Raw genomic sequence first — 13,285 nt, 5'->3', positions numbered from 1 at the left:
ATCTAGGGATGGCAACGGAGCAGGTATGGGGTGGGGCACGCACTCCCCGTCCCCACCCCATAGCTAAAATTCCCACACCCGTCCCCGCCCTGTCCCCCATATCGAGGTAAAGATACAACCCCCATCCCCGGCCCCATCAGGGATGGGGAAACCCCGACTTGTACCCACCTCACAACCAATGATATGGGGACAGGTAATCCCCGACATTTCCCCACCCCGATGACTATCCAATTCCAACTTCCAAATTTGATTTGTTTATATTCAGATTCGAATCCAGTTTAGATACAATTGGGTATTGAATAGCATTAAAAAATCAAATTAAAAATGATCACATTACTGTATATACTATTGTTCAAAATTGGTATTAACCAGCTCATGAGCTCATGGTTTTCTCTTATAATCTGCTTCGGTCCAACATTTTGGAGACGACTCATGTCAACCAAAGGCCAATTTTGCAAAAAACAAGAATATAGAGGATAAGCCCAGCTATAAGGTCATGACTTGAGGATAAGCCCAGCTAATCCTCCGTATGGTTTCTTGGAAATGAAATGCAAGAAGTACAGTAGGGAAACAAGTTCACAAGAAGAAACGGTTGCCAGTCAACTTGCTACTCATGCACAGATTTGCAATATCAGCATTGGCAGGGTAGATGAATACAGAAGAAACATTGATCTTCCTATGGGATCACTTCACCCAAGGTCAGCAAGAAAGCTACGATATTGGTTGTCAGCATGGCTACCAGGTGCTGAAGCAGTCAAGGGACAACCTATAGTTGCATAGTTTCCGCTACCACATGTATCACAAGCAACAGCAAATTTGGATCTACTAGTGTATGACCTAGGCTCATGTCCCTGTTCACCCATGATCATTGGTGACTTTACATCTCTAACCATTGCATTCAGCTCAGCAAGCTCCTGTAACTGTGCACGTTTGTGCTCATTCATCCTCTCACTCACTGGATTTACCAGATCTTCAACCATTGTAACTGCTTCATCCAATGACTTTGGTTATCTGCCTCTACCAAGACATGCAGGTCATCATTATCAGATGGATCAGCTTTTTGTTTTGCCTTCCCATCTTTCACTGATCCTCTACCCCTTATTTCAATCCTTGCCCCAGTTCTCTTCCCCATTCTCTTCTGTGTGTTCCCACGAGGGCCTAATATAAGACCAATGAAATTATATCCAGGATATTCCTTCAAGGGTATGTAAAGTTTCCTGTATGTTCCTGTTGCTCGGAAGCATGTTCATCAGCAACAAAGGCCTTGGAAGTTTTAGACTTGTTCTGGATCTCTGTAACAGCAGACTGTCATCTGATTCCAAGAACTCTCGCTTGCACTTCTTTTCTGAAGGAAAAACCAGCAATGGAACTGAGTCACCTGCTATTGCATCTAGTTCCCGTTTCTTTTCATTCAAAACACTGCTATCGCTAGTGTTTTAAAGAGATGAGGGCATTTGCCATGAGGTTCACCTTGAAGCAAGGCTAAATAAAAACACCCAAAATGTTACACTTTGAGGTTCACATGTGAAAATAGAAAGCACATCCTTTACACCATGATATGCTTTGTGTGTATATGCATGCTAATGTCTACGTTTCAACATAATCTAAACCTTTTGAAGAATTATTTTACATTTAAAGCTTTTTGTAGTTTTTTAAAAGGGTTTTTAAGAATGAGATGACTTCCACCAAATCTTCTGATGTTCTTATAATCCTTGTTCAAGTAATAATTTTTCAGTTATACTCTTTTTGTTTTTCTCCTCTTAAGAAATATAAAAATAAAATAAGCGAAATCCATGAGGCTTATGTCTCATACATCTAAAGGTCCTAGCATCTAACCTCACATTTCCATATTTTTAAGCAGTTTAAAATATAAGCTTGAATATGTGACAGGAAATGTACCCATAATCATGCCTTAATCCCTTCATCCTAGTTGGACTTATCAAAAGATAGCAATGCAAGGACCTCAGTAACATCAGTGGTTCCCCACAACCATATATACCCAACACTACAAACACAGAACCTAGAGAATCAGAAGGTGGTCATGCTTGTCACCATGACCTAGGTTTCCAACAAATTGGAAAATGTGTTACCTGATCCAAAGTACACAAATGCAGCTCCATCTCGCTCAAGCAACTTTCCACTTCAATCCACAACCCCACTTTCCTAAAACAATTAAAAAAACCAAGAGTTAGTATATGGAGTTTAAGTTAAAACTATATTGAAATCATCACTATTTAAATACCTCATAGTCTATATTTGAATCATCACTATTGATGGTGTTATAAGTGCAAGAATCCTCACCAACAGGAGCATCTACATAAAAGAAGAAAGTTAATTATAAAGGTGAAACGATGAACATTCGTTTTTTTTCTTTCAATATATAAAGATTCAATTTAAAAACATTACCTTGAATTTCATGCACCAACCAATTTTGAGAACACATCAATGCCTCCAATGTGTTAGCATGAAGTCTACTACCATGTGGACTTATTAGCCTTCCCCTAGTGCTAAAGGCAGACTCTGAAGCAACTGTGGAAATATAAATAGTTAGCACATCCTTGGCAATTGTTTGTAAGGTAGAATACTTGAGTACATTTGACTTCCACCAAGCTAAAATATCAAAGTTCTGAGTTCTAAGTAACACATTTTCTTCTAAATAATAGTCCAACTCTGACATCACAATCAAATTACTTGAACTCCTATTAACAAACAAGTCATAATTGGAAAGCGGATCTTGTTCTTCCATATCAATGTTTTCAGTTGTGTAAACCGAACTAATTAAAATTCTACTACTATGTCCAACTTCTTTATACTTGGATTTGGATTGATACTCGTGAAGCAAGTCATAACACAATTGATGAATCCTCTCAATCTTATCCTGCACCATCCGCATATATCATAGGAAAATAATATTCCATCAACTTCATCTTATATCTTGGATCCAATATTGCTACCACACCCAAAATGCCATTAATCACACACCAATACTTGTTAAACTTCTCCAACATTTTCAATGCCATATTCCTTACAACCTCACATGAACATCTAAGCCACTAAGATAATGCTATTCTGATCTCACAAACTTTAGGAAAATATAAATTTGCTGTGAGATACTTAGTTCCTAAGAATAACTCAGTCACATTATAAAACAACTTTAACCTCCCACAAATTTTCTTTGCCAACTCCCATTCTTCCTCATTTGGCAAACATTTATATTGTGATTCATGTTGCCTTAAGCAAGAGAAAACATCCTTATAAGTCAAAGCAGTATGAAGCATCTCATATGTTGAATTCTATCTGGTTTTATAATCAATAGACAATTTCTTACTACTTTGAATTTGCAACTGTCGGGATGTCTCCTCAAACTTTTGTTCTCTTTTGGGGGTTGCTTTCCAATATACCATACTGTCACGAATTTTTTCTCTCCAAACACAACTAATCTATCTTGTACAATCAAGTTAAATATATGTGCATAATAATACATATGCAAGAATTTTCCATCCAATATAAGTGAATTCATAGAAAGCTTATCTATAATATATTGAAAATGATATCATTTGTAGTGCAATTATCAACGGTAATTATAGATAACTTTCTATCAATATTCCAATCTAAAAAACATTCCACTAACATATCTGCAAGAACCTCTTTTGTGTGTGGACAAGGCACATAAACAAACCTATAACAATAAATAAAACAGAAAAAAAAAAAGCTAAGCATAAAAAATAAATATAAAAAATGGCAAAACTTACTTAAGAATACTAAATACTATTAATGAATTATTATATTAAAAAGGCATACTTATAATTTGACTTTGTAAAACGCAATCAACATCAATGAAATGTGTCGTGACGGTCATAAACCCTTTCTTCTGATTATTAGTAGTCTGCATGTCAATTGTAATGGCTACTCTGCTCTCATTCTTCTCCAACAACTTAATTGTCTTTTTCTTTTTTTACTCAAAAATCTTCAAAATATCTTTTTTAATTGTATTTTTCGAAACCACTGTAAATGTAGGTTGTAGACTATATAAGAACCTCCTAAATCTAATGTGATTGACCATAGAGAGAGGATACTCATGTAGAATGATCATATTAGCAATTTCTCTCCTTGAATTTTCTGGATCAAAAGTGTTATATGCAACTTTAAACTTTCCATCCTTTTTATTTTGACTTGCCCCAAAACATCGTTGCCTTGTATCCTATTGATTACGCGTCGGGCACCTATGCAAATGCCCGCGCAAATGTTTAGTTCCATTTTTTTATTCCCACCAAGCTTCTTATTACAGTAGTTACAAACTGCATTGACTTGTCCATCAATAGTTACTTTTTCAAAATGTTCCCATACAATAGAAATGACTCTTTTTAGATGGTGCTTTTAAAGTTGTGGTACTTGAATTTCTATTGCCAACATCATTCCCAGAGCTTGAAGATGGAGGAGCTATTGTAGTTGTATCATTTTCATTTGGGGTTGAAGAAAAAGACGGGATAGCACTTTGGCTAGTTGGTACTGGTAAAGAGTCCAAATTATATCCTTGTCCAGACATTAAGATCCAAAACTAACCTTAAAGAAAAAAAAGTATATTTTATTAGTAGTTAAAAATGTTAGACAAATAAAAAACAATATGTTGAATTATATGTGCTTATACAGTAATAGACGAACTCAATATCACAAACTTTCACTATGACCTCCTTTCCATGGAATTGAAGAGTGTCTAAAGTTCAAAAGAGGCATCTCTAATTGAATATGCAAATAAAATCAAACTAGAACAACCACCATTTAAGGCAAAGAGCTAGAAAGACAAGCAAAGATGCATTGGGCAGAAAGAAGAATAGGACAATCAAATCACTTTTCGATATTTATGATAAAACAAGTAAAAATCATTGATGCCTCTCTATACATTACATAGTATATTCACTACTGCTCTTAATACTGAACATAGTGTTAAACTAGCCTAGCTTGCCTAATTATCCACTAATTTCAACTTAACTATACCATTGGTAAATACATTTTTTTATGGATGGTTGATTTTCAGATGTTATGAAAGGAGAACAGACTTCTCTACCTGTTAACGTTTGCCATAATAAAACAAATCCACTAAAATATGCCTGTTGTTGTACTCCTATTATGCTACTTTGGATTATGTGCAACTTTTATTGTTGTTTGCTTGTCATGGTATAGTCCTGTGGGACCATCAAGAACAACTCCCACCTATCCCAGGAGAGTGTTTTCTTATTCATGATACTAGATTACCGCTAACAAATGTATAATAATCTAAATTAGTTTGCTCTGAAACTTTCACCATAATAAAAGCCTTCTTGTTAGCCTGATTTTACCACCAGACCAAGAAATGGTGCCTTAATTGGCTACACTAATAAGTGCACACACAATATTTCCTTTACTGGTTGAGTTAGGAAGCAATGTTCTAATTACTTCTCACAGCCCCTTGCAGGCTACAACTTGCAGCAGCTGTGCATTTTAAATATCTCTGATTCTCCTATAAATAAAAACAATAAAGTATGGAGATATTCTCAATGAAAGGGCTGTGAAGACGATGTGAGGACAGCCCCTTGCAGCAGCTGTGTTTCTCACTTGCAGCAGCTGTGAAGACGATTTGTTCCCTCGGTACATCACTTTGGGTAGTGAATGCATTCAATTTTGCTCAAAAGAAAAATGAATGCATAAGATATCTTGGGCGGAAGAACAATCTGATAAGCAAGTCATGTGCATTGTCAAATAAACTTGTAAAAACTTTTCTAGCTTGCAAATAACAAAAGCAATAATATAAATATAACCCAGTGGGAATAACCCTACAAGAGAGAAAGACAATTAGAAACTGAGAATGAGAGTAACGATTACCGAACTGAGAATGAGAATAGCTCTGTGCTATGGTGGTCGGCGGCGCACGGCGGTCGGCGGATGAACGAGACTTCTCAATTTCTCAGTCTGCAATCGAAGACTGAATTGAAAACGATTGTAGACTGAGCCGCAACTCTGTGCTACGTCGGCCGACAGTTCTAAGGTGGCGGCGACGCCCGACGGTCGGTGGTTGTGCGAAGGTTGAAGGTCTTTGAGTCTTTGTATGTGGCTATGTGCGACTGCGAATTGCGGTTCTGCATTCTGCGAAGGTTGAAGTTGAACAGTGAAACTGAAGGAAACACGAAATTACTCTTACCCTAATACGTTTAATACATTATATATATGGGGGTATAGTTGTAAACTACAACCGGGGTCACGGCGGGTTCGGGGATTTATAAGCAGACCCCATCCCCACCCCGTTCCCGGTCCAGGGCAAAAAAAATTATCTGAACCCGACTCGTATGCATTTGTGATCGGGGAAATCCGCCCCTTTTGGGGCGGGTCGGATCGAGGACCCGGTTTTGTGGGTAAAATTGCCACCCCTTCACCGTTTTCTTCACTGTGCGGTGGCAAGAGAACCAGATACTGACAAGAGAACCAGTGCGGTGGCAGAGGAACGATGATCTCCTCTCCCCATCTATTCTCCATTGTTTCCTTCGATGTTTTCTTCACCAGATTATTCTCTGTCTCTCTGTTTCTCCCTCCATCTTCCTCTTCTCTCTTCTCCCTCACGTTCTTCGTCTTCCTATTCTTCCTATCCACTTCCCCTTTGATTTTCCCTCTTTCTCTAATCATTGCTGCAATTCTCGGTAGCGATAATCTGCTTTTTCAACACTCCCATCTCTTTCTCATTCTGACGAACAATCAGGTCGTAGCGGTACTTTTTACTACTTTCCTATATAAATCAAACAATACTAAATTTTTACACCTTCCCATGTCATATTTTCTCATCCCACCCAAATCTTCCCACAAACCAAACGGAATATGTGCAAGAAAATCATACGCGCGCGTACACAGTTCATATTTACTTACTTTGTCTGATGTGAAACGAAAGGAAAAACGCGAACATCAAAACTATATTTAATTATATTTACTAAACTTGGGTATCAGAGCTTTCAGAAAAAAAAAAAAAAACCTCGGGTATCAGAGGTTTTTAAAGCTTCCCCTCTCTCCTCAAAGCTTCCTCTCCCTCTCCTCTCTACGTTAGCTGTGAACTCAACCAAGGAACAAACCATGGAGAGAGTTGACAAATCCAAACAAATAAAAAAGAGGGAAAAAAACGAGGACACTAGGGGAGACACTTTTTCCAAACATGACAGTCAATGAAAAAATAAGATAAAAATCAAACTTGTTTCTTTTCCTGGTCATTGGTCAAATTTCAAGGGGCCGAATTGAACGAACATTCGTCTAGCAGGTTTGGTAACAGGGAGAAGTTGTCCATCTGTCCTTGGAAAAAGCCCATGTCGTCGCTGGCCGGGAAATCCAGCAGCAGCTGCAATGACGTGTCTGATGAATCATTTACTTCGTTAGAGATAGAACAGTCTGAACCAGCTGCCAAGTCATCTACACCCCCTTCGCTATTTTTACACTCAACCTCCTCGGGTTGATCAGTAGTAAGGCGACCCGTCATGGCTGGTGCCACCTCGGTTGTCAACCCTGATCCTGATCCCCACTTTGTCGAAGACGATACTTGGGAAATGGGGCTTTGACATGCCGTTGAATCTGGCCCGCTTAGCCTTCGGAACGATTCTCCTACTTCAGAATTCCAAATGCGCAGGAAGTAATCAACCTCGGCTTTCGTAGAGGATGGTTGGAGGTTAGATAGTAAGGATTCTCTTGACAACCGGGCCTCCGCTTCAAGCCTGGCGCTCTCCCATTGTGCCATATGGCGTGTCGACGGGGATGTCGAAGGGGTAGCTACAGGTCCACAGGAAGGGAAGGAAGGAGTATGCGTTTGCGGATCAAGACCCATGCAGAGAAGGCGCTTCTTCAAGTGGGTGTTCCAGAAGTTCTTGATTTCGTTGTCTGTTCTTCCTGGCAATTGAGAAGCTATGGCTGCCCATCTGTGAAACTTCATTTGCTTTAGCACTCAAAAATTGAAGGAAGCATTCAAAATGCATTAATTAACCAACCCTTCATCAACAATTGCTGATTACGTAAATTAAGTAGAAAAAATAATGTTTGCATTTTCTCTTAGTGGGTAGTTTCACCACCAAAATAACTGCATGAAACTGGAATTTAAAACCGAGCCTGCTTGCTCGATTATGTCCTACATGGTAGGTCAAGAGCTTTGACTACTACACTGCAGGGATAATGTGCGAAACCGAATTGAGATCTGTTCCTCACAGAGATCCCACCAGTATTGGAAATATCTCTCCATAAATAATAAATGAAGTATGGGAGATGTTTTCAATATACGGCCAGGATACGCTGTGAAGCTGTTTGAAGAGCAGATCTGGACTCATACAAACCAGGCCCACCATTTAACAAGTCAAAATTTAATGAGAGTGATAAAAAACCATCTACCAAGATATTTCTTTTTACAGAAGACTCCAAACTGGTTCAGCTTTCCTCACATCCAAGATTCAAGACGCAAGATACTTAAAGGTCTAGTCAGTGAAGCTGGCTTTTTGAGTTTTTTTTTTTGTTCCTTTATTCATTTCGCTTTTTCTGTGATGCAAATTGGTTCAGTTATTGGAAATATCGGAAGATGGTAATATCCCCTTCTTCGCGGTGCTCCATTGCTTCTGCAACTGGAAGAATTCAACATTTAAAAGAGTGAACACGTATTGAGTTGAAATCAGAGATTCGAGACCCCTTTTGGAATCAAAGACCGTTTATTGACACAATAGCAGACTCATTATTTTTTATTTTGGCTCCTGCTCAAAAAGCTAAACAATTTTGACTCTAGTGAAACTGTGAAGTTTCAATTAATATAATTTATTTTTTTAGTAAATTAAGATTGTGTTGATAGCATTGCCACTTCTACTTTCAAACTTTTATACAGATGAATACAAATTTTTGAGAAATTATGTAGGTATTTGGCAAGTGCTGGCTCCATAAAACTGAGCTTATTTTTTGTTTATTTTTTTTATTTGGAAACATTGCTGCCACACTTGGTTTATATTATTCAGCATTCAAGAAGATGCTACAGCGTTACATCGCTGGCAGTAACAGGCTGGTCTAACAAGGCATGGTCTTTTCTTTATACCGCATTTTTTCGATTTTCAAAACATGTTCTAATCAATAATCTTTTTAGAAAAAACGGTATCAAACAAAAGGCCATTTTCTGAAGACACCACCTATCGTTACATATTAGGTGATGACATTTATATGAAACACCAAGTTTAATAAAAATAAAAATCAGGCATCTCTTAGGTTATTGGAATTACACAACTAAATTCAAGCACTAAACACTAGAAGGTAAAAAGAAAAATAGAGAAAGAGAGACACCTGTTTCCAAGAATGCCATGCAGCTGGATGATAATCTTCTCTTCGTCCGGAGTAAAAGGACCACGCTTGATGTCCGGTCGAAGATAATTCGTCCACCGAAGTCGACAGCTCTTCCCGCAACGAAAGAGTCCTGCCACAAATTTACAATTACACCTCCACCCCAAATAAAATTTACTTTAGAGTTCAAAAATAACTTTAATAAAAAATCGATTGATTAAATAAAGAAGGACCATCCTTTTAACAAATAAACTAGAGAAATATCCCTAAATACAACAGTTCAGCCGAGTCCAGGTTCATTAGATTTAGCACCAAAAGTAGCCAATGCTCATTAAACCCTTTTTCGTCTTTTAATACTTCACCACAATAACCGTATAAAGAGATCATTTATTTTACCCTTCAAGATTTTCTTTTTCTGTAAAATGCTCTTCACGAAGAGTCCTACCAACAACATTTTTGTCTGTAAATTGCTCATCATTCATGCGATCTTATCCGTCATCCTATCTGCAGATTTCAAGCCCAATACCTACCTACACAACTTCCAGGTTCCAGCGCACATCTGATACAAGTTTGCAGTCTATAGCGATTGGCCCAGTATTATGAATACAACTAAACAATTCGGACTCCAACCCTCCAATCCTATCAGTTCAGTAACCTACGTGCTATAGGTGCTTTTTACAAAGAGCAATATTGCACTACTTATTTCTTGAAGAAAGGTTTTGAGCTCAATTTTGCCCTATGAACTGAACCTGGTGGACCAATTTGAGCCCAAACCAACCAACCAAGATTCCTTGATCGTTCATCGTTCAGCCTTCGTCGTTGGCCAAAGCAACTAACTTACTAGAAACTATCATAAAATAAAAAGCTGACTGAGTAGATGACCCACCACTTTTCTAATATGAACTAAACAAAATCAACCTAAAATGCATACATATTTCATATTTATCATTTCTAATTCTACAAAAACATTTGAAACCAAGGATGAGTACACTCTTAACAGCAAACCATTAACGATTACTAGATGACTGAACCGTGCATTTGTACGTGCAAGTAGGCATTTCATAATAATAAAGAAAAACAGATAAATAAATAAATCCGGAAGAAAATACTCAAGTCATGCCATGGCTTCCACTCGGATTCACTGAAAATAAGCAGAAAACGGACTAAAAAAATTCAATCGGAAGTAAACACGTCATCGATTCGTACAGTTTTCAGATTTCAGCAACTAACGCGTTTACTCGTAATTGAGTTTCGTAGCCCGTTTTACACGTCTTGTTTGTAAGTTGGGGAACAGATCAGAAATACTCATGATTCATGCATACCGAATTAACCAAAAAAATAAGTGTTCAAGGCATTTTGAAACGTCTTAAACGTGTCGATATAATGGTGTATGACATCTGGATAACGATGCCCAGCAGTCAGCACCGAGATTAAACCGACTCGACGGAGTCTAAACTCTAACTCTAACGGACTGACTCGGACAACTCGTTTTCCTCGTTCATTAGTCGCCCCAATACGATCCACCGCGACTAACTCACTCAATCCTGGAAAAGAGTGGGGCAAAACTCTTCAAAGTCGTAATAGACAGAGAGATACTAAGATTCAAATGTATTTTAGAAAAAAAAAATAGAGGAAAACGAATAAAAAAACCCTCGTAGGTATTTATGAAACATTTAACAAGATTTCAAGTCTTAAACCGCTGGGATCCTGAACAGATCAGATGGAATGCTCGTTAATGGCGAAGAAAATGAAAGAAAGATGGAAAAATCAAACCTGCGTGATTAGGAAGTGATCTCCAGCTTCCGTGGCCGTTCTTCTTAATATACTCAACGAGAATCTCATCTTCTTCGGGTGTCCAAGGTCCTTTCTTCAGTCCTTGTTTATCACAGGAAGGAGCTCTTCCCATGTTCTTCTCTTCTGCTCCTCTTTAAATGAATCACAAAAAAGAAAAATATCAAAAGCTTTAGGCGCAGAGATCTTTATAACAGAAAGAGAAGAAAATCGATCAATTGATGGATCAGTCAAACCTCAGAGCCTTAAATGCGTCGATTATATCTATGGAAATCGGCGACTTCGAAGCTGGTCTGCATTAAATGATATCTCCTCCTCCAACCAAGGACTCGAGAATTTCCTTTTCTTTTTCTTTTTCTCGAAAGCAAAGAAATAATGCAATATTAAGTTAGGACTAGGAAAACACCAACAAAATAATAAATATATAACTCGAAGTGGAGATCCATGGAACGTAATCGAGTGTTTAAGGAGATGAAGTGTAGTATTAGCAGCGATTCTTACGAAGCATTCAGAATGGAATTAAAGAGAGCGATCTATTAGCGATTGAGACAGTGAGTTGCAGACATCGGATTCTTGTTCTGAAACATCATGAAGTGATGGAAGAGACCATCCTCTCTCTTGATTCTCGTTCAAAGAATTTGGGTTCCATCTCTGCTGACTGCTGTGACAAGGTTAGGGTAAGTAAGGATTAAGATTAAGGTTAAGGTTTAGGCAGATTGGGGAAGTTTCAGAGATGAAGTTGCGTTTCCATTTCGACGACCTCTGTTCTTTGCTTTGTTACCTTGGTTTGCTTCGTCCAGCTCTCCATTACTCGAACTTCTGCTTCCGATTCCGATTCAATGAAAAATGCAACTATGACTGTATAAATGGGAGTGAAAGAAGGAAGCGTAAAGAAAAGGAAAAGTAAATACATGGCGTCAAACAAATGTCAAACATGTGTCAAGTCAATAATGCTGACAATGACGTACTATTACGTAAATGCCCATACTTTTTGAGAGATTTGCCATCCAACCAACGAGAAGAGAGTAGTTCAATTCAGTCGACGAGTCAAACATTGCCTGGAAAAGACATCGACGTAGACTTCAATAGTTAATGATCGGTGTACTGTTTCTAGCCACACGGTTACGGTCAGGGAGAGGTTCCTTCATGACCGTTTGTGTGGAATAATATGCAGGGAGAGGGAAGAATAGATTCCTCATCAACGGTGAAAGCGGTGTCCGTATGACGCAAAACTTTGTTTTGGGGTTTTGGCGTGGGCAGTGAGCAGGGCAATGGAGAGTCAAACTAGTGGTCAGGACTCAGGACTCATTAAACTCCCAAGTCCCATCGGAACGTCGCATCGACTGATGTGCAGCAACTGAACTTCCGAAAAGATTACCACAACAAAACTGCTGTTGGCACAACCTTGGGCCTGGAACCCAGGATACGTCGTAGGTGGGAAACCGGATCTGCTTTTCATAAATAGCGCCTCACACCGATCTCACAGTTACATCTCACTGTGCATTGGAAACAACCCACCGTATTTACGTGTTTATTATTTAGGGGAGATGCTCCCAATGCACGGTGGGATGTGCGTCATTGTGAGGCGACCTGTGTGAGTAGCAGATTCCGTCCCGTGGAGGTGAAGGTCCGATGGATCTGTTATGTCTCAACCTGGATTTTCTTGAAGACAAATCGGCATTTTTGAGGTAACCTCCCTTCCTTATTTTAATTTGATTTGGGCAAGTCAATCGTTTTCCTCGATTTTTTATTTTCGTTCAAAAAAATAAACAAAGGGTTCGACTATGGAAAAGATATGATATCCGAAAAACAATTGACCAATAAATCAAAATCCTAAAGTTAGTAAGGAATATAGTGTTATTTATCAAAATTCATGGGTGGGTTTTCATTGGTCAAAATCATTTTATACTATTTAAAAATTTTTAAAATATCATAATTATTCTTTTCATCGCTTTTTAAATCATTTTATACCAAGATTTTGAAAACTAACCCAGAAACATAATTGGCCACCATTTTGTGGTTAAGTGATTCAATCGTTGGGTCAAACGGTTCGATGCATGATACCATAAATGAAATAAATTTCAGTTCTTGATGTCATTAATAAAATTACAAAAGTGTGGAAATCCATTGTATTGATCAATCCCAAACCTGTGACCATAAAAATAAATTTGGATGCCTTTCCATT

The 13,285-nt window shown here is 38.2% G+C and overlaps 1 protein-coding gene and 1 long non-coding RNA gene across 9 annotated transcripts; both read right to left on the bottom strand.

The window, feature by feature from the left end:
• Window positions 1-231: 231 nt before the first annotated feature.
• On the bottom strand, window positions 232-6,772 carry LOC148848604 (uncharacterized). 4 transcript variants are annotated; one of them, XR_016100271.1, is made up of 5 exons: window positions 5,865-6,772; window positions 2,407-2,529; window positions 2,243-2,313; window positions 2,091-2,163; window positions 232-1,345 (listed from the first exon to the last, which is right to left on the bottom strand). It is a non-coding gene; the product is annotated as an uncharacterized LOC148848604 (long non-coding RNA). The 4 variants fall into 4 exon arrangements; XR_016100268.1 differs by having other exon boundaries at window positions 232-1,482; window positions 5,860-6,172; XR_016100270.1 differs by having other exon boundaries at window positions 232-1,482; window positions 5,865-6,169.
• Window positions 6,773-6,915: 143 nt separating this feature from the next.
• On the bottom strand, window positions 6,916-11,938 carry LOC148848603 (transcription factor MYB17-like). Of its 5 annotated transcripts, XM_088948218.1 has the most exons (6): window positions 11,882-11,938; window positions 11,602-11,758; window positions 11,337-11,451; window positions 11,083-11,234; window positions 9,313-9,442; window positions 6,916-7,922 (listed from the first exon to the last, which is right to left on the bottom strand). In XM_088948218.1, exons 4-6 carry the CDS (start codon window positions 11,213-11,215, stop codon window positions 7,238-7,240), a joined length of 948 nt encoding a protein of 315 aa, XP_088804344.1. In that variant the 5' UTR covers window positions 11,216-11,234; window positions 11,337-11,451; window positions 11,602-11,758; window positions 11,882-11,938; the 3' UTR covers window positions 6,916-7,237. The 5 variants fall into 5 exon arrangements, with proteins under 5 accessions (XP_088804344.1, XP_088804342.1, XP_088804346.1 ...); XM_088948216.1 differs by having other exon boundaries at window positions 11,602-11,938; XM_088948220.1 differs by having other exon boundaries at window positions 11,083-11,226; window positions 11,602-11,936.
• Between the last annotated feature and the right edge of the window lie 1,347 nt (window positions 11,939-13,285).

This window comes from Nelumbo lutea, chromosome 6 (genome assembly GCF_056320005.1).
Source record: "Nelumbo lutea isolate HS-2025 chromosome 6, American lotus-T2T, whole genome shotgun sequence".
In the NCBI taxonomy this organism is placed as follows: domain Eukaryota; kingdom Viridiplantae; phylum Streptophyta; class Magnoliopsida; order Proteales; family Nelumbonaceae; genus Nelumbo; species Nelumbo lutea.
Note: the sequence above shows the minus strand (reverse complement) of the source record. Positions and strands in the feature narration are given on the sequence as shown.